The sequence below is a fragment of the Rhinatrema bivittatum genome, chromosome 3 (assembly GCF_901001135.1).
Source record: "Rhinatrema bivittatum chromosome 3, aRhiBiv1.1, whole genome shotgun sequence".
Lineage (NCBI taxonomy): Eukaryota > Metazoa > Chordata > Amphibia > Gymnophiona > Rhinatrematidae > Rhinatrema > Rhinatrema bivittatum.
In genome coordinates, this window is record NC_042617.1 from 501,710,633 (window position 1) to 501,735,859 (window position 25,227).

At 44.7% G+C, this 25,227-nt stretch overlaps 1 protein-coding gene across 3 annotated transcripts in view; it reads right to left on the bottom strand.

Moving 5' to 3' along the window:
- The window catches only part of FDFT1 (farnesyl-diphosphate farnesyltransferase 1), a 122,380-nt gene that overhangs the window by 23,146 nt on the left and 74,007 nt on the right, over positions 1 to 25,227 (bottom strand). For all 3 annotated transcript variants that reach the window (XM_029596130.1, XM_029596128.1, XM_029596129.1), the window contains exon 6: positions 5,385 to 5,561. In XM_029596130.1, coding sequence (XP_029451990.1) covers positions 5,385 to 5,561 — 177 coding nt within the window. The remainder of the gene's footprint in view (positions 1 to 5,384; positions 5,562 to 25,227) is intronic.

Genomic DNA, 25,227 nt, shown 5'->3' on the forward strand with positions numbered 1-25,227 from the left:
GGCTCATTCCTGGCATAACCTGTATTACTACCTACGAAGGGCAAAAAAAGAAGAAACAGTATGTTTAAGATATAAGTGTGAACAAAGCCAACGCCATGTTTTGAGCAGAGGATGGGCCAAAATAGTAAATCTAGCCTCCTTCAGAAGAGTCCTCAAAGGAGGATGTAAAGCATATCTTAAAGAAATGTTTCAACAATACAGATTCTATATGTATTGGGGTACAGAAAGTAGAAGACATTACCCAAACTCCAACATGTTATAAAAGAGCAGCCCTATTATAAAAACTTTCAAATTAGGAAACCCCAAACTCCCTTGGGACCAATATTTCAACAACGTGGTCATTGCAATATGTGGTTTACCATTAGGCCAAAGGTATCTTCTAAATAATTTGAAAAGAACCCGGTTCAACAGAACATGAGAGAAAAACCATCTTGAAAAACCATCTTGAAAAAATGAATCTTATCCACCAGGGAACTAGGGAAAGAAATCCAAGTATTCAAGATATCCCCATAACCCAAAGATGATGGGATAAATTCATATCACAACTTTTCACCCACACACCACTGTATTCCAGTGTACCTTAATGTGTAATCACAAAAATTAAAGCAATAGTACCACCGGTCAATATTAAATAACAACATAATTTTTGCCAAGTACATATGTGGGCCCCTCACTCTAAGGGTCTGTATGGTATCACAGACTCCCATGCGGTATGGGGTCACCTTACTTTAATTTTATCATATTTTTTAGGTTTTTTCTTATACATTAAAACTTCTCAATCTCAGTCAATTCTTTAAAGATACAGGAGGAACGCTAATACTCATCTGTTCCAATTTTGGTTGATCTCCCGACACGCACGTGTTTCGAACAAGAAGTCCTGCTTCAGGGGGTTTCCTTCAGTATCTATTTCTCATCACATCTTCCCATGTTAAATGATGCAATTTTCATCCTCTCGTCTTCATGGCTAGTATATTCTTCATTGGTTCCACGTCAGCCTCTTTGAGCCGCGTTCTCAACACATATGGGTGACATCATCAGGATGGAACCCAATCACGGAAAACTTCTTTCAAAGTTTCCAGAACTTTGACTGGCCCCTACTGGGCATGCCCAGCATGGCACCAACCCTGCAGCCAGCAGAGGTCCCCCTTCAGTCTTATTTGAAAGCTACAGGCAGTGCCGAAAAATAAAACAAAACGTTACGAACCCAACACTGCGGGGCAGCGGGCGGGTTTCGTGAGGACTAACATCCTGCTGTCCTATGAAAACACCTGTTATAGGTAAGCAACATTTGCTTTCTCACAGGACAAGCAGGATGGTAGTCCTCACCTACGGGGGAGTACTGAGCTGAGGATGTCCGAACATGCACCAAATGTACCCAAAGGCGTGCAACAGGCACAACAACTGGGGCGGAATTTGGTAGAAGGCATCCTGAACCCCACCGGGCAGGCGGAAGGGTGTTGGTACATCACGTCGTAAACAGGTTATGAAGGACAGACTGGTCGAAGATGGAATCCTGTCTTCCGGCTTTGTCCAAGCAACAGTGGGCTGCAAAGGTGTGTGGAGAGAACTCCAGATAGCAGCCCTGCAAATGTCAGGAAGCGGCACCGATCGTAGGTGTGCTACTGAAGTCGCCATGGCCCTCACAGAGTGTGCTTTAACACGGTCATGGAATGCCCGCTTGCTGATAGCAGAAGGATATGCAGTCCGCCAACCAGGAGGAGAGTCTGCTTACCCACAGGCTTCCCTAACTTGTTAGGGTGGAAAGAGACGAACAATTGAGTGCTTTCCCTATGGGCAGCTGTACGGTCTAGGTAAAACGCTAGAGCCCGTTTACAGTAAAGGGTATGCAGAGCCTGTTCTCCTGGCTTGCATTGGGCCTGGGAAAAAAAGGTAAGTAGTATGATGGATTGATTAAGATGAAAATCCGAAACTACCTTAGGTAAGAATTTAGGGTGAGTGCGGAGTACCGCCCGGTCCTGCAGAAGTTTAGTGCAAGGTGGATAGGTAACTAGAGCCTGCAATTCACTAACTCTGCGAGCTGAAGTGATAGCCAAAAGGAAAATCACGTTCCATGTGAGATATCGAAGGTCACAGGAGTGAAGAGGCTCTAACGGTGGTTTCATGAGCCGACCCAAAACCAGATTAAGGTCCCAAGAAGGGGCCGGAGGACGTAGTGGAGGCTTGATATGGAGCAAGCCCTTCCAAAAGCGTGTTACAAAGGGTTGTACTGATATAGGGACATTCCTGACACCTTTATGGAAGGTGGCTACCACACTGACATGCATTCTGATGGAAGAAGTCTTTAGACCTGACTCGTAAATGCCAGAGATAGTCCAGAAGCTTCGGGATTGGACAGGAAAAGGGGACAAGGAACTGAGAAGAGCACCATGACGTAAACCTTTTCCATTTGTAAGAGTAAGATTTTCTCGTGGAAGGCTTCCATGAAGCAATCAAGACATGGGAAACTGGTTCAGAAAGGTTACGTGGTTGAAGGATTAACCTTTCAACATCCATGCCGTCAGGGATAAGGCATGAGAAGATTGGGATGGCGTAGGCTCCCATCGTTCTGAGTGATCAGAAGCGGGTCCTTTCCCAAGGGAATATGCCTGCGGATGGAGAGATCCTGAAGTATTGGAAACCACACTTGGCGTGGCCAGTGAGGTGCTATCAGGCTCATGGTTCCCTTGTCCTGACGTAACTTCACGAGAGTTTGAGAAAAGAGGAAGTGGAGGGAATGCATAGAGCAGACCTGTTGCCGCCCATGAGAGGGAGAATGCGTCTCTGGGTCGAGAGAGTTTGCTGCGAATGAGAGAGCAGTAGTTTTCCACTTTGCAGTTTTGTGGGGACGCAAAGAGGTCTATTCGAGGATATCCCCACTGTTGAAAAATGGAATTCGCTACTGAGGGGTTGAGAGACCACTCGTGCGGTTGAAAGACGCGACTCAGCTTGTCTGCTAGCACATTGTCCACTCCTGGTAAGTAGGTGGCCTTGAGGTACATCGAATGGGAGAGAGCTTCCGCCCAAATCTGTGCAGCTTCCTGACACAGAAGGAAGGAGCCCGTACCTCCCTGCTTGTTGATGTACCACATGGCCACCTGGTTGTCCGTCTGAATCAGGATGACCTGATTTGATAGGCGATCCTGAAAAGCCGTGAGAGCATATCTGATTGCTCAAAGTTCCAGGAAATTTATTTGGTGTTTAGCTTGAGGATAACACAGACTCCTATGGCCTGGGACTATCTTCAGGTACTGGGCTCCATGGCCTCAACAATAGATCTGCTGGTAGGAGGATATAACCCACTGGTCTGGACTGATCTGGGTATGTCCAGGAACTACAAATTGTAATACCTCCAACATCTGGTGGCGAGCGTATGTCTCCGTAACCAATGAAAAGGGAAAAGTTTCAGACATCTCCTTGACAAAGCTTGCAAAGGAGAGGTCTTCTAGAGGAGAACGTCTCCTTTCTTCCAGGGGTGAAGGTTCTGAGAGCAAGTCCTCGGAAGTGTGTGAAGAACCATCGAAGGATTCAATGTCCCATGGGTTATAGGGACTTTCTCCTTCTTCTGGTGTGCCTCCTGAGGGAGGAAGTACGTCAAACTCAAGAGGGCGGCAAGGCATCGATGGATGACGAGATGGCTTCGATGGAGGCTGCAGCAGCATCGATGGACCCGGTGCTGGCATTGAAGTGGATGAGGTGTGTTTAGGCACCAATAGCCCCGATGGTCCTGGTATGGGTTCCGGCATTGGTGGCTCCGATGGAGGGATCTGGTCAAGAACCGCCTCTTCCTCATCCGAGGAACCCGGTATAGGAATCGGGACCTGTGGAGGCCTTGATGGACGACTCAATGCCATCGTGTCTGATGGCATAGGTTGGGTCGGTACGGCACCGATGAGCGTGTATAGGCGCTGGAAGAGTGGTGCAAACAGAGTGCGCCAGGTCCGGTGTCTGTACGGGGGCCGGCACTGGTGGCATTTGGAAGTCTCGGAGGGCTTTTAGCACTGCCTCTTGGACGATTGCGTCCAATTCCCCCTTGGAGGCTGGCATAGAGTGTGCTGTGCCTGGGGTAGGAGGCAGGCTAGGTGTTACTGGCAACTCCACAGTGATCTGTGGAGGCTCAGAACCTGGCACAGTTATCGGTGGGGAACATCTTGGGGACCCGGGTCCAGAGGAGGATGTGGGCTCCTCTCCCCGGGTTTGCTTCGCAGGCGGCTCGATGGATATCGATGCTGGCACCGGGTGGGGATGCACGTGACTACGTTTCCCTCAGTGCTCGGCCCGGTCTTTCTCCAGCGCAGAGGATGATGATGCTGATGCCTTTGAGGGGGGTCAGTGACGGACGGTCATCCACTCCACGATGGTACTTGCTAGGCGTCTCAGAGGTCGTTGGACCCTTTTTAGTCAGCAGTGTTTGAATTGGAGATGATGGAGCTGCATGCTTTGAACAAATAGCCGCTCCATCTTATCTAATCTAGCATGCCAGCCCTTAGGAGTCATCTGTGCGCAACTCTGGTATCGAACTTTGTGCGAGGGTCCTAAGCATAACACGCAAACATCATGCAGGTCCGTTATGGACACAGTCCTCGGACACTTGGGGCATTTCCTAAACCTGGTCGCCATTAAAAAATTGGCACGCGTGCGGTCTATGACCAGGCACTGAAAGAAATGCCGCCGGGAATAGACCGCAAATCATGGGGAATACACTTACTGAGCGCCCGATGAAACTGATCGTGATGGGAGACCCAGGGGAGGGTGATTTTATGAAGATAAACTTCAAAAGTTCCGTGTGGAATTGTGAGAAAATTTTTCATAGAGCTCCTAATTGCGAGGCAACTTGCTCCGCGGAAAAAAAAAAGAGACTGAAGGGAACCCCTGGTGGCTGCAGGGTTAGATCATGCTGGGCATGCTCAGTGGGCCAGTCAAAGTTCTAGAAACTTTGACAAAAGTGTTCCGTGACAGGGCTCCATCCGATGATGTCACCCATGTGAGGACTACCATCCTACTTGTCCTGGGAAAATGACATTTTAACCCTGGTTTACCCAATTCTCAGCTCACTGCTCTAACCATGAATTCATTCCTTCGACTCACCTTGTTTTTTTGACCCTTATTTCTACATGTAGTGAGAAGTTTAAGAAAAAACTCATAGCAAGAGATTTGATCATGTTCTAACATGTAAAATTATATGAAAACAAACCATCAGAGGCTTCATGTGAATGGATAAACGTTTTCATGGTACTGCTGAACTTATGCAGCTCAGAGGTTTTGCTCGATACAAAACAGAAGAAGTTAAAGCACCGATAACACAAGCAGCTATAGGAATGATATTTTTTAACCAGGATTTTTTTTTTTTGAGCAAAAGATATTAGTGCCAGGAAAGCTTAACTTACCTGTGGAATGGCACAGAAATTGAACACACTTTGGTTTTTCAGTCTAGACAAGTAGGTGAGGACATCAGGTACATGGTGCAGAGCATGGGTGATCAGTTCATTCATACATTGCACAGCCAGGTCAATGTTTTCTGGCTTAGTCAAATCTGATAGCTTCTTTGCATATCTGCTCCAAACCTGGGTAAACACAATACAAATTTGAAAGTGTGAAACGTAATTACGATTAAGAAACTATGCCAATTTCCTGCAAGATGATTTTTCATTACTTAAGGACTTATTCACTGTCTGAGTTAGCTGTTAAATGATTTTGATAATTAGATTCATTTGGAAATATCCTATTGATGTAATTTTTTCAGTTTAATCTATGCCCTTCAATATATATAGGAGGCTAAGACTTGCAGAGCTAAAGTTTAAGCAGATGTAGTCAGACTTTATGAAGACATTTATCACATCCAAGTACCAGTGAAACTGGCTCCACAGTATCAAGAATTCATTAAGTGGTTGGGAACCATTGTGTTTGGGAGTGTCACCATCTTATAATATAATCAGAAATTTGGCTACATACTGAAAGCTAGAGGGTGAAATTAAGACTTATCTGAATTTCCTTTACTTCTGCTACACCAGTTAGAACATGTGGGTTTAGTCCCCTCATCCAGCATCTGGAGGCAGAGTTGTTTTTTTTTATGACATCACCTGTATGTCATGCATGGAACAGATATAGACAGTATACTACTGTCAAAGCTAAAATTATACTATAGTAATTAAACATCACAAAAATGTTAACTGAATCTAAAATTGTGACCCAATTTCAACTAAAAACAAAAATATAACTATACTTTCTTTGAGATAAATCATCAACTTACACTACGAGAAACATTTTAACTAATAAAGCTAGGCTTAATCTTTGGAGGAATTAAAAATCTCCTCGAACCATTTTCCCTTTTATTATAAAATTTCTCTCATAGGTAGCCCAATTTCATCATCCCAGGGTGGGCTTCTTGTCTGGTGTAGCAGAAGTAAAGGAAAGGAAATTACCAGGTAAGTCTTGATGTCTCCTTCCTTGTCCTTCTGCTGCACTAGTCAAGAACATGTGGGATGTATGAAAGCCCCATTACAATGGGTGGGTGGAATGCAAACTTGCTTTTAAGACAGCTGTCACAAACTTAGCATACAGCTTATAATGCTTGGCAAATGAACCAGAGGTGTCAAAATTGCTGCTTACTAATATCGACCCGATTTACTTCGGTTATCTCTGCCCACAATGAAGACTGTGCTCTAATTCAATGGGCTCCGATGCCCTCTAGCATTTACAATCCTTGTAATAAATATGCAGATACTATGGCTTTCTTAATCCATCCTGAAATGGTTGTCTGAAGTTGTTTAACCCTTGTTTGCCACTGACCACCACAAAAAAAATCTAGCAGAATTATGAAATTCACTTATCTTTAAATATTCTCCAACACATCTCCAAACATCTAAGAACTGTAAAGATTGCACATCCCTACAATCCTTCTCATCGAAAGATGGTAATGTAATGCGCCAGTTTAAATGGCATGCTGAAGCCACCATATGTAAGAAGGATGGAATAAGTCTCAGCATTACATAATCCTTCACAACGTATTTAATTTAATACCCTCGTAAGGCTTCTCTTTTTCCAGCTGAACCAGCTTCCAAGTTCAAGGTCCTTGTTATTATGTAACTTTTGGCTTCTCTGCTTTGTCTCCGCTAATTATAAAAAAGTTGTTCCTTATGTTACGTTATGTTATACTGATCTACCCCTGTTCGATGTAAACCGACCTGATAGGGTATTCAACCTTGAAGGCCGGTATAGAAAAATGTTAAATAAATAAATAAACAAACCAACCAACCAACCAACCTTAGAAAGGGAGCCTTGCAAGACAAAGATTGCAACTCCAAAATGCATCATGTAAGGTTAATTGAAAATATTCAATGTTAAGTCCTACAGAGTCACTTGTTCCACCAGCTAATAAGGAGGGCTTACTAACATACTCACTACCAAACTCAAATTCCATAGCAATATCATAGGCTTCAATGTAGGATTAAGACGTTTGACTCCTTGTTGAAAAAAAAAACAAAACATAACACCTTCTTTGAGATGATATAGATGTCCTCTTAATATTTTCCCTTAATGTAAGAAATCGCTGTAACCTGTACCTTTAAAGAATTCAAGGCCAAGCCCTTGTTGAGACTCTTCTATAAGAATGTCAGAGTATCTATGTGGGACACCATGGCAAACAGCTAATCTGTCTACAATATGTTGCAAAAATTCACCATACACTCACATAAGCTCTCTTTGTGGAATACTTTTTAGAACTTAACCTTGTTCTGACAGCTTGTATCCCTTCTTGGCTAATCTCACCCTCTAAAGAGCCATGCCGTGAGAACGGAGATAAGTTTCCCCTTACTAGCAGTCCCTGGTAAAGGAGACCCCCTATGCCATGAAAATGCAATGGTCAATCCACTATCAGTCTGCTTAGATCAGCATACCATGGTCTTTTTTGGCCAGTCTGGTGCCTCTAGAATCTCATAACTACTTCTTCACGAGTTTCTTTATTATATGGCCTATTAATGGCTAGGATAGGGAAAACCCCCCAAAGCAACATTTCCCTTGGCCATTTCTGTATCAGCACATCTATTGTCTCGTTGCCATAATCCTTTTGTTGGTTGAAGAACCTTCTTGCCTTAGCGTTCTGGTGGGTTGCCATTAGACCCATCAGTGGTTCACCCTATTTTTGTATTATCTGATTTGGTGCCCAATGGCCTAGCTCCTGGATCTCTTGCATTTCAGCTCAGAAAATCTGCTTGCACATTCTCCTGACCTGCTGAAAGCTGTAGCAGATTTTCCAATAGTAGCTCTACTTTCGCCAAAGTTCTTTGGCTCCAGGTATCCCTTTATGTATGCTACTGCTGTTGCACAGTTGCATAATACTTACTGCTCCTTACCTAATTACTGACTGAAAATGGAGCAATGATAGCCATCTGACTAAGCGATTTATGGACCCCATACTTTATCTCTTTGTTCATCCCTGAGCTCAATGATCCTGGCAAAGGGCACCTCAATCTCTTAACGAGCATCTGTTGTCTTAATATCCAATCCTGTGCTATTCCCCTCTGAACATTGAAGGAGTTAGTCCACCAACATAAAACTTGCCATTATTTTCAGATTTTTTTTTAAAGAATTATGCATGCAATTGTAACATACTATCATAATATTTTTAGCATCTAATGTGGGCAAAAACCTTCTAAACAAATAACATGTGTTATAGCAATTTTCAAAAGCCCACTTCCATACGTAAAGTGCTTTTATATGCATAAAAATCCAGCATTAAACATGTAAATGCTTTTGAAAATCAGGCCCCTAGCATAATCAGTTTTATCTGTGACTCCAACCAAAGACAAAAACTATACAAACAATTCTGAATTTAGTTGGAGAGCAAAATAAGATTGCTGGCCCTGTATCTTAATAAAATCAGGAGTTGCTTACCTGTAAACAGGAGTTCTCCGACATCATCAGAGCCCGGCATGGAAAACATATATCAAAGTTTCTAGAACTTTGAGCATCATAGAGTATGTTCAGTATGCATTATACCACTTGTCCACATGGGGTCCCCTTCAGTCTTATAATATAGAATTTAAGGTTAAAAATATAGGAGAAGAAACCCACGTAGTGGAAACCCAACTCTGCGGTGTGGCGGATGGGTTTCATGAGGATTAGCATCCTGCTATCCTTTGAGAACAACTGTTACAGGTAAGCAACTCTGCTTTCTCAGAGGACAAGCAGGATGGTAGTCCTCACACATGGGTGAATCCCTAGCTACAGGCTGCCCCCCACTGTAAAAGGGGAACCAACAAAACACAAACTAGATGCTAACAAGCACAATAGGTTCTGTTGGTAACAAGGGGGGTGGAGCAGCCTGAACACAAACAGGCCCTAGGCAGGAACACCTCAAACAGATTCTGAAGGACAGATTGTCCAAAACTGTCATGTTGGCCATCCTTATCCAGACAGTAATGTGATGTGAATGTGTGGCGAGAACTCCATGTCGTAGCTCTGCAGATCTCCTCCATGGGAACAGCTTGCAAGTGGGACACTGATGCTGCCATGGCTCGAACAGACTGAGCCTTGACATGGCCCCCAGGATACAGTCCGCCTGGATATAACAGAAGGAAATGCAGTCTGCCAGTCAATTGGAAAGCATCTGCTTGGCAACGGCGATGCCCAACTTATTCCTATCAAAAGAAATAAAAAGTTGTGTGGACTGTCTCTGGGTTTCTGTCCGCTCCAGATAGAAGGCTAAGGCTCTTTTGCAATCCAAATTGTGCAGAGCTTGTTCACCTTGGTACGAATGGGGTCTGGGAAAGAATGTTGGCAGGACAATGGACTGGTTAAGGTAGAAGTCCATCACCACCTTAGGCAGGAACTTAGGGTGCGTATGTACGATCACCTTGTCATGGTGGATAATTTACTAAGGCTTAGAGCTGAAGTGACCACCACAAAAAATATGACCTTCCAGGTCAGGTACTTCAGGTCACAGGAGTGCATAAGCTCAAATGGAGGTTTCATCAGCTGAGTTAATACCATGCTGAAGTCCCAAGACACAGCAGGAGGCCTTAGGGGAGGCTTCAACTGAAGCAGGCCCCACATGAAACATACAACTATAGGCTGTACAGAGATGGGCGTACCATCTACACCATGGCGGTATGTGCCAATTGCACTCAGATGAACTAATGGAGTTGCCTTCAAGCCAGGTTCTGATAAGTGTAGTAGATAGTCAAGCAGTTTTTGTGTGGAGCAAGAAAAAAAGACCTAGGGCTTTCTGCTCACACCATACGAAAGCCTCCTCCACTTTAGTCCATGGGACTTTCTAGTGGAAAGCTTTCTTGAAGCCACTACGACCCGAGACACATCATCTGAGAGATCAAGCAGTTGCAATATTAAGCTTTCAACATACAGGCATTGACAACAGGACCCGGAGGTTGGGAGGTCGCAATCTGCCTCGATCCTGTGTGATGACATCTGGGGAAGTCCTCAGACTGAATGGTTTCCGGATAGACAACTGCTTCAGAAGTGGAAACCAGACCTGTCTCAGCCAATAAGGGGCTATAAGAAACATAGTCCTTTTGTCCTTGCAAAGCTTCAAGAGAGCCTTTGCTACCAGTGGATCTGGAGGATATGCATTCAGAAGACCCTAGTCCCAATGCCATGTGAGAGCATCTGAGGCTGGTTTGCCACATGTCCTGTACAGGAAGCAGAACTGAAGAACCTTCCTGTTCCAAGGTGCTGTGAAGTGATCCACATCTGGATTTCCCCGGGGCATAAGAACCAATTCGCAACCCCTTGGTCTAGAGACCATTTGTGGGGTCTGAAGGCATGACTCAAGTCTGTCCACTATCACTTGTTCCGTTCCAGCCAGGTCCATAGCCTTGAGCACTATCCCATGGGACAGGGCCCATAAATGCATCTGAACTGCTTCCTGGCCCCAGCATTTGACAGGGCATCCAATAGGTTCAATTAGTACCCTTGGTGGATGTTGAACAGAACACACTGGTCCGAGGTTACACTGGGCCACCAGATTACAAAGATCCGCGGCCTTTCCCTGGTTGGCAGCTCCATCGCCCCCCGGGTACAGGCAAATGGGCTACGCTCCCTACAATCCAGTCAAAACCTCCTCCCTGAGCTGAGGCACTGGCTGGGGCTTCGGGGCTCTTTGCTGCCTGAAAAGGCAACGAGAGCTCTGGTAGTGTTGACCGGAGCGAGAGGGTGGCATGTGGAAGGACTTCCTCGGCCCTGATCTCACAGACCTCCTAGATGAGGATGGGTCTGGAGTACTTGTGGAAAGTTGCTGAAGGGTCGAATGGTAGTCCCAGATTTGGGCCACTGCGCCTTTAACCTTGTCTCCAAAGAGATTCTCTCCAGTGCACAGCACATCAATGAGTCGTTCCTGCACCTCTGGTCAGAGACCAGAGCCCTGCAGCCATGCAAGTCTGCGAGTGCCAATTCCCGTTGCAGAGACCCTCTATGCCATTTCAAAAACATCCTATGTCAAGGGGACCTCGTGTTTTCCCACACTCCAAGACCTTATGCACCAGCAACATGAGTGTGTCTTGCTATTGCTGAGGCAGTTGCTTGGCAACATCCTGCACCATTTTCCAGATGTCCTATATATACTGGCTCACAGAGCTGGTAGGCAGCTATGTGGGCAATAAGCATAGGCCCTTGGAACATCTTCCTCCCAAGAGCATCCATTGCTCTGTGATCCTTCCCCATGGATGCCAAGGAATGGGGCCAAGAACACTTGGTTTCCTTGAGAGAAGATTCAACTATCATCGACTGGTAGGGTAGCATATGCTTGTAGAATCAGAGAACCTTCTGGATGAGATAGATTATGTCCACCTTCTTATTCATGGGAGGCACTGTGAGGGAGTGTTCCCACATCCTCAACAGTAACTCCACAAGGATCTCATGTACTGGGGACTGTCATGATCTCCTTGGGAGGATATTGAGTATTTTGTGCCTGGTATCCTCTTCAGTCATCAACTGAAAGGAGACGGCCTCCGCCATCAACCTGACAAATCCTGCAAAGGTGAGGTCCTCTGGTGGGTGCCTTCCTTTCTCCTCAGATCCTTCTCCTCTAGAGGAGCAGACCATCAGAAGCATCATTGGAGGCCACTGATGAGTAATCCTCCCAGGAGTCATAGGTACCCTCATCCCCACCATCATCGACAGGATGAGGCCCTGGGTGCTCTGTCATAGGCCCTGGAGCGTTTGCCTGTCAAGGGGGAGCTTCCTTCTCCAAGAATTGGCAACGACAACCGGATTGGCAGGAGGAGGTGACAGCACCTCACAGGGCATCGCTGCCATCCCGGGAATCTATGCTGGCTAGGTCATAAGACTGATGAGCGCATGCAGAGATTCTAGCAGCAGCTCAAGGAGTGAGTGTCAGCACCATCAATGCAGATGCCCCACATCGCCTTCTTGACTGCCAGCTGCATACACCTCTCCATTTCCTCCTCAAACATTGTTGATGCCAAGGCTCGGATGAAGGAGATGTGACCATATCCTCCTTAGAACCTAGAAGAGGAGCAGCAGCTGGAACTGGGACCGATGAGTCCATGTGCACCCCGGCATTGATGGAGGACTGGCTGTTCTTGCCATGGGGTTACTTCAGAGGCATCACAACTTAAACTGGTACATCCCCGGAGACTGATGCAGATGCTTCTTCGGCTTCCCTCAGTGCTCGACATGGTACTTCCCCGATACAGAGGTCGATGACAAGGAACTAGACATCTTCGACTGAGGAGGAGCCAGACAATGGCCCGTCTCTGGCATTCCTTTCAGCTGACAGCGTCTATAGAACCGATGGCCCCGCCAATGTTGATGGCTCGTGTCCATTGGTATGGCTCAGAGGTCCTTCAATGTCGATGGCTTGGTCTTCCCCACCCAAAGAGGCACTCCATCTTATCGAGTCGGATCTTACATCCCTTTGGCATCTGGGCACATTGCTGCAACCCCAGACATCATGTGATACCTCAAGTCAGAGGACACATCTATGATGGGAGTCTGTGATAGACTTGGTTCTCGTGTACTGGGGTATTGCTTAAATCCAGAGGTGGGCATGTCATGAAATAAAAGGGATCACCTCTGGGGTATTGAAGTGAAAATAAACTTACTGATAACTGCCGAAAACCCTATCTAGGATGCTAAAGAGAGAAACTGGAGGTGGGAAACCCCTCATTGCATGAGGCAGCGAAGAAAATTCTGACGAAAATGACCCAGCATGTGGAGGATGAGCAGCTGCAGCAGTTTTAAGACCGTAGATTCTCCCTGCTGCCCCGGGAGCACTTTATAAATGGAGGAAAACAGCATATCTGCTGAGTTTGAGGAGGAAAGCCGAGTGTCTGCAGCTGCAAACAGGCTCACCGGCAGAGAGGAAAAAAAGCAAGAAGCCACTCCTAGCAAGGAATGGCACCCTCAGTCTCCAGCGCCTCTGCTTCCTACAAGCGAAGGAGTGCAGCCTCCACAAGGAACACTGAAGCCAGACAGAATCAGAATAGGCAGCAGATCAAGCAAGACATCAGGACGACCTGGAGTAGCTAGTTCTGCAGCAGAGGCGTGATGCGGTGCAGTATGGTATACAATTGGGTTCACGAGCAGTTAGAGGTGGTGAGAGAACAGAGTGGGGAACCATAGGTGAAAAGGAGGAGAGCACAAAAACGTGCCACGAATCAGGGAATACCATTCCAGGGTAACACCCCAGTCTGGAGCAATACTGACAAGCAGGTGCTTTGTGGTGAGTTCCTCAGTGAGTCCTATGGGGAAGGGAGGAGTTTGAAAGTGAGTTGAGACATGTGGGGAGGGGGAGACTTAAGGAGTTCGGAAAGTGGAGGCAACAGAAAGAGGGTGCCTAGAAAAGGTGAGGCAAGGATGATGAAAGGAAACTATTGGGCAGCAAAAAGAAAAAGTATCTTAAAGGCACGTTTAATGTATGGAACTCCTCTAGATCCAAATCCTCCACTGCTGGCAATTCATCCTCAGACTCAGCATCGGAGGTTGTAGTTTATGACCCAGTGACAGTGGGATGCATTGGGGTTAGATCTAGGTATGAGGGAAGCAATAGCATGGGAACATATCCAATAGCACAACTGGGTGTCAGGCTACCCGAGAAGTTAAAGTGCAAAATATGGAAAAGGAGATATTTAGCTATGTTCAAGCTCTTGTTAAGGGATCTGGAAAAAGCAGATGAGGGGAAAACTGACAAAAAAGCGGGGGAGGGGGTTAAGATAAAGCAGCAGGTACCCAGATCTATTAAAATTGGATCTTGGGTTTTCACGAATTAGTATTATCGGGGAGAAAAGGCCTGATTTACATGCAGGTCTGTGAAGGTATTCAGACTTGATAATCAATGCCCACAGAACCTATGGGGGGTTGGTCTTTGTTAAATTATGATGAAAAATTCAGAAAAGTTAGCTTGTAGCAAATCGGTGAATTGGGGATTTAGGGATATAGATCTATGGCTCAGCAAAATGACTCCACAACGGCCATAGTCCTTTCAGCCAGGGTCAGGGCTTGCGGGAATGTACCACCCTTTGCCTGGGGGCAGCGGTCACTCCCCTCGACACTCGAGCAGCAATCTGTGGCACCTTGTCGGCAGTTGAATGGCCAGTGCATCTAGATGCAGGCCTGCAGGTTCAAGCACAAAATGTGCTAATTATGGGGGTGGGCATACAGCCATGCATTACCAAAAGGGAGCTCAAGGATCCCATCAGCGCCCACACCAGGCCATTTGAAAAGGCAGAGACTCCAGTATTCTTACTTGCAATGAACTCTTGGTTAAGCAAATATTCAGATAAGAAAGCTGTGCAATTGCTATGGGAGGGTTTTTTGTCAGGATTTAAAATTCCATACAAAGGGCCAGTGGGCACACTTCAGGTGAGGAATGCTGGGTCATTAAGCACAGTATTGAGTCATTAAACACTCGTATTGAGCGTCTGTTTTCCTAATCTGCACACAGCCATGTTTTCTGGCAGTGTGGGTTAGGACGCACAATTTTCCCTAGAGCGTCCTTTTTAGTGTGACAGCTTATTTATTTATTTATTTAAGGGTTTTTATATACCGCAGTACGTAAAAAATACATCACCGCGGTTTACATTTAACAATAACTTAGCAACAAGCTTTACATTGACATTATTAATAGGTATTAAATAAAATAAATTTCATATAACAGTTTTGATGGAAAACAGGCTGAACAGACTGTGGACCATCCAATAATGTATAACATACAATTAAAATATTGATGTAACTATTAAACGTTTACAAACCAACACAAAAACTAAATAGTATCTAATACAATACCGGTTCTGAGAGTGGATACAATTTCTATATTGCACCGAAGACATTTCTGTTATTTCAAGCTAATTAATATCATGATGGGGATGGGTGGGTGGGGATGGATGGGTGGGCTGGAAAGGTGAAGAAGGAGATTGAGGAGGGAAAGAGGGTAGGGTGGGAAACGGAGCATGGGGAGAGAGGGTAGCAACTTGAATGGCATTTCAGTTAAATGGAAATCATTGTGTGAATGCTAGTTCAAATAACCACGTTTTGAGTCCTTGTTTGAATTTCTTATGGCAGGGTTCCAGACGTAGGTCAGTGGGCATCTTGTTCCATAAGTTGATTCCCGCAATGGAAATCGCACGGTCTCTTGTGGTCACGTGTTTGATGTTTTTTGTTGGGGGGGCTGCCAATTTAGCTTGATGGATATGTCTTATGGGTCTCTTGGAGGTATGGAACACAAACTGCTCCGAGAACCATTGCATCTCTTGGTTATAGATCGACTTATGTATGAGGGAGAGAACTTTACTTATTTACCTATTGCATCAGGAACCCAAGAGAGGTGAATATGTGCACATTAAAAGACGGATGCCCAGTTTAGTCGCACTTTTTTTTACGTGCACTTTACTGCATCTGCCCCACAGAGCACATTTATTTATTTATTTAGAGTTTTTCTATACCGGCATTCGTGATTAGAAACCACATCATGCCGGTTTACATACAACAAGGGATGAGAACAAAAAACGGAACATAAACAAGTGCAAAGAGATCAAAAGTTACATTACAACAAGGGTCTTAAAACTGGGAAGAGAGTTAGAATAAGAAAGCAGTGCAGTTAGGATTAAATTATTTACATTATATTGTGAAGTCTCTTATACAAGTTGCTATCTCTTATAAAATTGCTATCAATTATAGACTTGCTATCATTTAATTCGGATCTGGGAAGGCTTGTTTAAATAGCCAAGTCTTAAGCCTTTTTCTAAACTTAGATAGGCGTGGTTCTTGTCTCAAATCCGGAGGAACAGAATTCCATAATGAAGGACCAGCTGTGGAAAAGGCTCGGTCTCTGAAAGTTAGGTGGTGAGTGGTTTTGGTTTGGGGAACGAAGAGTGATCCTCTGTAGGCTTCTCTGATGGGTCTGGTGGATGTGTTTTGTCTAAGTGGTATTTGTAAATCGAGCGTTGCTTGGTGATGGATAGCCTTGTGGATAATAGTGATGGATTTGTGGATGATTCTAAGTGTATAGGCAACCAGTGCAGGTTCTTGAGAGTGGGGGAAATGTGATCTCTTCTCCTGGTGTTAGTCAGGATTCTTGCAGCTGAGTTCTGGAGCATCTGAAGGGGTTTAATGGAAGCGGAAGGGAGACCTAGTAAGATAGAATTGCAATAGTCTATCTTAGAAAAGATAACTGCTTGAAGGACCGTTCTGAAGTCTCGCACGTGAAGGAGTGGTTTGATTCTTTTAAGTACCTGAAGTTTATAGAATCCGTCTTTAGTAGTTTGTTTGATGAAGGATTTTAAGTTAAGATGGTTGTCGATAATTATACCTAAGTCCCTTGTTTGGGTGGTAGGTGGGTTGGTTGGAAGACACGGAGATGGGTTGCTATTTTCTGGCGAGATAAGAAGTTCTGTCTTAGCCGTTTTTAATATCAAGTTTAAACTCGTGAGGAGGACATTGATTTCTTTAAGACAGAATTCCCAGAATTCAAGCATTTTGGTGATGGTTTCTTTAATAGGGATCAAGATCTGCACATCGTCTGCGTATAGGAAGTGAATTAGTTTCAAGTGGGTTAGCAGTTGGCAAAGCGGAAGAAGATAAATATTAAAGAGTGTAGGTGAGAGGGAGGAACCCTGAGGAACTCCTAAAGATGAGGAATGACGGGTAGATTCCTTGTTGTGGATCTTGACCTCATAGCCTCTGTTGCTGAGGAATGAATTGAACCATGATAGAGCAGTTCCTGAAATTCCTATGTTCGACAGTTGATTGAGGAGGGTGGAGTGGGTTGACGGTATCAAAAGCGGCCGAAAGGTCTAAAAGAATAAGTAGAAAGGATTGGCCTTTGTCTAGTCCCATGATGATATTGTCTGTCAGGGATATGAGTAGAGTTTCCGTGCTTAATGCTTTACGAATCCATATTGTGAGGGGTAAAGTATTTTGTGGTCTTCAATGTAGTTGGAAAGTTGAGTGTTGACCAGCTTTTCCATTATCTTGGCAATAAATGGAAGATTTGAAATCGGGCGAAAGTTGTTGGGTTCCTTAGGGTCTAGATTAGGTTTCTTTAAGAGTGGTTTTAGAGAAGCTAGTTTAAGTTCTTCTGGGAATATTCCCTGGGATAATGAGTAGTTGATATCTGCCAGAGTTCTGGAGATTGTATCCGGTATTAGAAGGAGGAGCTTTGTAGGTATTTGGTCGATGGAGTGGGAGGAAGGTTTCATTTTCTTAAGTAACAGAAGGATCTCAGAGGCGGTGATGGGTTCGAATGATTCAAAGGAGGTTCCTTTGTTTAGTATCTGTAGAGCATTAGTGAGAGGATTGTTACTGGGGGTCAGTCGCTTTAGCAGGTTAGATATTTTGTCTTGGAAGAAAGTAGCTAATTCCTCGGCTTTGGAATGAGCTAGGTCTATGGGAATATCTGGAGTGTTGATGTGAGTCAGGTTGGATAAGTAAGCGAAAAGAGCTTTTGCATCAAATACAAGGTCATGTATCTTGCTCGCATAGTAATCCCTTTTTGATTTTAGGGTGGAGTTCTTGTAGTGATGTAGAGCTAGTTTGTAGGCGGCTAAGGTGCTGGGGCATGGGGCCTTACGCCATTTGCTTTCTTTGTGTCTAAGGCTCTGTTTAAGTTTATGGAGGTTGTTTGAGAACCATGGTTGTCTTTTTGTTGGGTTTGTGTTTAGTTTTTTTGCTGAAAGAGGACATAGTTTGTTTGCTACTGCCTCGGTGATGTTGTTCCAGGATAGGATGGCTGAGTTAGGGTCAGAGAGGTTAAGGTGAGGAAGCTCTGAAGTGAGCATGTTGTTGAGGTCGCCGGATGAACAGGGTCTTCTGTAGAGAAAAGAGGATTTCGAAGGGGGATTTTTCCTGAATTGTGTCAGAGAGAAAGTGGCGGTGATTAGTGAATGATCTGACCACGGGACCGGAGTGCAAGAAGGAGGAGAAGTGTATTTGATCCCTGCGTTTGCGAAGATGAGGTCCAGGGTGTGGCCAGCTTTATGGGTGGGCTTGTTGACGATCTGCTTAAATCCCATAGCTGAGAGGGCAGTGAGTAGAGCCTCGCAATTGGTGGTAAGTGTAGGGTTGTCCACATGTAGATTGAAATCTCCTAAAATAATAGCCGGGGATTCCAAATTAAAATGTGTTGTAATAATTTCTACCAAGGGGGAGGCATCTGAGTCCAGGAGGGGCGTATACGAGTAAGACTTGGAGTAGGGCTGTTTTGAAAAGTCCTACTTCAAGTTTAGAATCTGATTTGACTGAAAGTTGGGAGAATTTCAAATCTTTTTTGGCTGCCAAAAGAATGCCCCCACCCCCTTTTTTGAGACGAGGGAGGGAGAAGAAGTCGTAGCGATCGGTGGGGAGTTGATTTATTATTGCAATGTCTGTAGGTTTAAGCCAGGTTTCTGTTATGGTACAGATGTCTGGGTTGGAGTCTAAGAGATAGTCATTGAGAATCAGGGATTTTTTGGTGAGAGATTGAGCGTTGAATAGCGTAAGGGAAAATAGTGTTAGACCTAGTAATTGGGTGAGAGGAGAAATCATAATAGGGATAAGGGCTGTGTAGTTGCGAGATCTTTGTGGCATTGTGGTTTTTCCTATGGTGAGAAGGTTGTGTTGAAGAATTGGGATAGGAAGTTTCAGGGTCATTCTGAACTGTAGTATTAGGGACGCTCAGTTGAGTTTGAGTGCGTGGATGATTGTGTAGGGAGGTTGGGTGGATGCTGGAATGGCTGACTAACGTTGGATCAGACTGGGTAAATGCTGTGATGATGAGAGCTGGTAATGCTGGGTGAATGCTGAGATGATGAAAGCTGGTAATGCTGGGTGAATGTTAGGTGAATGCACTGAACAGCTTGCAGCGTTGTGAGTCCTGTGGTGGCTGTCCGTTGTGTATGTGAGTTGCTGAAGAGGTCTTAGGTGCCGTTTTACTCACTGTGAGATTCTCTAGAGTCTGTGGTGGTTGGACGTCTGCGAAGTTCAATGTCCGAATGCAGGCTTCCAATGTAATAGTTATGGAAGAGAGGCAGATAAGTTTAAAGGTCCTGGAATGTAGGTTCTGCTCTATTCTTCGGGTCTGCACGAAGGGGCGCACAAAGGGGCAGGCCCCTTTGTCACGCTCCTTCGGCGCGCGACACCCGGCGCCTGGGAGCGCTCCGGGTCTTTTAAATTCAGTAGTTGGTCGCGTCGAGTGAGGTAAGTGGCACGCCCTGATGATGCTGTTAGCCCTCGGCTGCTAAACGTGCCGCACATCAATAGCTGCACTCAGACTTGTGAGCTAGCACATGGTAATCCTCAAAAAAATCTCTTTCCTACCTTAGAAAACAGCTTTCAATACAAAGTATCTTTTCCCTTTCCTTTCCTTTCCTTTTTTTTTTTTTTTTTTTTTTAAATCATAGCCTGTATGTCTTAACTTAGCTAGCTAAAAGCACTGGTTCTTTCTGTCTTTAAATAGCTTAAAGGCCATTTGAATTAAAAAAAAAAAAGCATTGTTACTTCTCTCCTTGTCAACTTTTTTTTTTTTTTTTTTTTTTTAATTGCTCAACCTATTACCACATTCAAGGGATGAGAGCCCTTCAGTTAATGGGCTCACTTTGGGGCTGATGTAATAAGACTCGCGGCAAAAGAGGTGCTCATTATGAGCGCAGGTTTTGATCACCGTGTGCGGCTGAAGCGGCTGCTTCTGTGAGATGTTAAAAAAAATTTATGCAAATGACTTCCGCACAGAAATCTGTGCACGATTGTAAAAAAGCACATATTTAAGTGCGGTGAGGCTCTATGTAACAAGCAGCCGCATCCGCACCGACAATTATCAGAGTGTATGTGTCTCCGTAACAATTGAAAATCAGTCATGTAAAGTATTTGTGCAATAACTGTATTGCTGACAAATGGCCCCTAGCTAAGGCGTCCGCTTAGCTGCTCGGTAAGGCAAAAAGTCCGTAGTTTAGCTGGTCAATCAGGTATCTGCTGCAATAAACTCGTACTGTGAGCTAGGCGCTTACATGTCTGCTAATCTGTATGATCAGGTGCCTAGCTAACGTTGCCACTTGGGCGTTGAGCTAGACGCTTACTCAGTAGCTGTATGCCATCGGGCGCCCAGAAAGGCACCTAGCTACCACTGCCAATTGAGTGCAGAACTAGGCGCTTTATTTGGTCACGCCCGAGCGCCAACAGTAGGTAGGCATCTTTCTGGGCACCTGATGCCATACAGCTACTGGTTGCCCAACAAGAAATTCCTGAGGGAAATAGTTTTTATACAGCAGTTTTTAATCTGCCTAGAACCAGCAAGTTGCTCTGCTCCTGATGCTATCTTGGCGGTCTTTTTGCCACTCAGCCTCACTGCCACTGTACCCCCTATGTTCTTGCCACTGTTGGTGGTTGGTAGCATTGCTGTGAGCTAGGTGCTTACGTGGTCGCTAATCTGTATAATTAGGCGCCTAGCTACTAATGTCACTTGGGCTCGACCAAGTAAGCGCTTAGCTCACTGCCCAAGTGGCATCGGAAACTAGGCCCTTTTTCAGGGCATCCGAGTGCAATGAAAAGCACATAGTTGAGTGGCCACCTAAGCTGGTCTCTTGACCGCTTAAAAGCCCTTACATGTGCCTTTCTAGGAATTCGGGCACCCTATATGAAGCCTAGGTAAGCTGGCTAGTTGGAGTCACTGTTAGGCGCCTGCCGGATGAGCACGCGCATGCCCTGCTTCCGCGAGGGTGTAACGTCCGGATTTTATTGGGCGTGTCACCACAATGCCTCCACCAGTGTCTCTGGTGGAGGCTAATGAAGCTAATTTAAATAGGCGCACTGGTGAGAGGCACAACCTGAGGAGGATGGCCAGAGCATGGTAGGAGCTGCCATCAGAATTCAGTAGAGGAGCCTCGCACCCACATGGAGTAAGTAGCGCCTAGGTTAGGGGTTGCCAGGACTTGGGCTGGGTTCTTAATGTCTGGGGTGGAATCTGTGGGGTTTGCAGGTTGTAATTATTTGCATGATGTGGGTATTTTCTGAAGTGATTAAGGCTATAGGGGCTGGTGTTTGTGTTGTAAGGCAAAGGGTGTTTGTTGGAATACTGTTGCCATCTTTGGCCTTTAGTAGCAGTTGTGACCTCTCGCAAGAAGTCAGTTTTATTTGTATTCATCTAGACATGCATATATTCAACAGCCATTTTATAATTACGTCTGTGTATTTTTCTATTATAGATTGGCCAGATGGCTCTGGATGAAGAAGAGGAGGTGGCTGGAGCGGATGCGGGCTCTGCGGCCTGGGACTGGTGGCAAGTTTAATGTTTAATCATGAAGTTCATAATTTGACTACATATTTCCTGTGCCCATTGGCACACTACTTAAAACTCATTAAATCTGCGTTACTTTATGTTACCCATATGATTTTTAAAAAGTTTGTTGCATGGCATATTGCATGTACACACACACACACACACACTCAATCTCATGAAACTACATTCAAAAATTGGAATGTATTGTCTATGGCAGTGATTCTCACCTTTTTCCCATAGTGACATACCTGACAGACCACGCTCACATGTGTGACACACTGCTCATTACAATTCACAGCGGAAATAAAAAATAAAGGTCCAGTATTATTTTTAATGTTAAGAAGGACACAAGGAAAAGATAAGTATTCTGTCTGAACAAAAATTGCATAAATAGTAAACATCCCATACCAAAACAGCACCAATTTCCAGCACTTAAATAAACAGTAACCACCTAACCTAAGAAAAGGCAACACTGAAAATATTACACCAGGCCTTAAGACACCAATACATCTCCTATTAGGAAAACAGACCAAGTCAGGCTGCTATAGAGCCCTACACAGAAGCTACACGCCAGCAGAAAACCTCACCTCAGTCATATGTGCTGACCCTCACCTAACAAAGAATAAAGAAACCAAAACGCATAACTAGAAGCATGCAGACAAAAACTGAATTGGAAACCGCAACAAGCCAGAGTCTGTGTGCAGTGCAACAAAGGAAAAAAAGAAACATCACCCATCCTTATGAAACAAATCATGAAATATAAAAATCAGTAGCAGTAAAACCATACTAACAAAATGAACAGATTATTTCAAAACAGCAGATGAATGGAATATCCAATAATTAAAAACTCATACATTTCTAGATACCAATAAAATATTTAAAAATAGCAGACACAAAGACCCAGTAATGAAAAATGATACAAAAAATGTTTTGCTCTGCATACCTGGGAACGTTTGTTATCCAGGTGCCCTGAGATTGTTTTGAAATAGGAGAGATGGTTTGCTTGCAGCTTTCTCCTCTCTCTCTCTGGCTCTCAATCGCTCATGTATACACGAGCTTTTTCTCTCACACTTATATAGGCAATAATTAACATTTACACACATGCTGTCTATCTTTTCACGCTTACACACACAGGGTTTCAATCACACATACATGTTGTCTTTTTCTCTCACACAGACTCTCATTCACATGCTTACAAACATTCTCTCTCTCTTTCATTTACACACAGGCTCTCAATCACATACTCACATGCTCCCTCACCTAAACCAGATCTCAATCACACACACACACACGCTCTCTCTCTTACTTATACACACAGGCTCTTAATCATACATACACATTTCTCTCACACACAAAGGATCTCAAATCACACACACATTCTCTCACACACAAAGGATCTCAAATCACACACACATACTCTTTCACACAAACAGGTTTTCAATCATACACTTACATTCAAGCTATCTCTCACACACAGGCTCTCAATCACACACATACTCTTTCACATATACAGGCTCTCAAACAATCATTCACATACACAGGCTCTCAATCATTCACATACATGCTATCTCACTCACACAGGATCTCAAACACATATGCTTGCTTATTCACTCACTCTCCCCCCCTTCCCGAACTGGCAGCAGCAGCAACCTCCTTCAATTTCAGCCCTCGCAGAGAAAGGAGTCCCATCGGCCGCGAGGGTTGACATTGTTCCTCATTTTACTCTGCTGCTCATCCTTCAGGCCGCGCCTCTCTTCAGGCCGATGTTGCCCGCACTAGCATGGTCTCTTCTTCCCACGCATGCACCTGCTGACCACTTCCTCTTTCGGGACGCGGGAAGAAGAGAGCATGCCGGTGCCGCTGATTCCACCTCTCCTGCTGCGTTTCGCCTGGGCTATCAGCATTTTAAGCCGCGGCGGAGGACTTATTTTGCTTGGGTAGGGGAAGTAGCTAGGTCAGCGGGAAACCAGGAAGTGTGGTGACATACCTGAGTGTTCTTGGCGACACACCGTTGAGAACCACTGGTCTATGGGCTAGGTTCCATGGACCTATTTTTTTTTCCTTTCAATATTTAATTGGTAAAGCTTTAGCCATTAACATACGTGCTAATTACATGCCACATTATTGTTCTCTCTCTCTCTTCAGTTAATAATATCCCTTTGCCAGAGGAGGAGGAAGATGAGAAAATGGACACTGGCGATGCATCAGCCCGGGTCCCTCCCAGGCACCTGCATCCACTCCTGGGGAGGAGCAAGAGGTTCCTCCCCCACCACAACCACAACACTCCCTCCTCCACCCTGTAGGGCCTTCTCCCTGTTCTCACCAGGGCAATAGGGAGGTAGGGACACAGACTGGGCAGTCTCTGCTGCCCGAGGTTGCTCCGATTCACCATCCTTCTCTTCCCTCAACCTCTGGCAACTCGGCTGGTGGAGCAGGCCCATCTCCTGCAGCAACCACTGTAGGTGATGAGCCTGTGTCACAGCTGCAGTTTGCACGAGCCATCCAGAGGTTGGGAGAGGAGTTGATGGCAAATCAGGCAGCCCTTGGGGTTTTTGCCGAGGCTGCCATGCATCTACCTGAGGTACAGCAGAATCACACAACCATGACCTACATCCATAGCCAGTGTCTCCTATAGAAAAAAAATATTTTTCCATAAAGAAATTTAATATACCCTTCGTATTTACATACCCCTGCAAAGTAACCACTAAAACAATCTTGCACACTGACCACCTACTAAATCATTACTATTCTACCTGCTACCATTTGTGCCATATAATAAGGCATGGCCACAACCATATAGCATTCAATGATGGCTGATTTACTAAACTGCTAACATATTAGATTATGTCTAATAATTATTTGGTAAGGAAAACTTTAATACACTTATTTAAACTGTTAAGTATATGATGCTATAATTTTTTGCAGCATCTATACTAAAATTTAAAATAAAGTAGTAACGTGAACTTTTGGGGAAAAAAATTAAAGAGAAACATGTAACAAAGAAGTGAAACTAGATAAACTTCTATTCCCTCTTCTGCACACTTGTGATTATAACTATACACCCAATCCCCAAATACCAAATATTAAAATAAAAAAGAATTTGCTTTCTTACCAAGCAGCCAGCTTTCATCACATTTCCCTTCTCTGAATTGCTGTGCCAGTGCAAGCAGGATGTAGGAATCATGGCTGCTGCCAGGGAATTTTGACACCACGTTGGGTATCTAAGTTAGCATTACAGACCACTTGCACATTGAGGGAGTGATAATGTTTATGATTCCGGTATGCCATCTCTCTTCAGTGAGAAGGGGTAAGAGCCACATGGGTACAGTTGATCGCTCCCATCACATTTGGCATACCAGCTATGTTAAAAAAAAAAAAAAAAAAAAAAACCTCCCTCTTCATTTGTTGCCATTCCCGAAGCTGCTGTGGGTATCTGATGTACTTCTTGACCCCCCTCAGCATGGCCTTCAGTACCTGGGTGAAGTGACGGGAGAACGAGGATTGCTCGA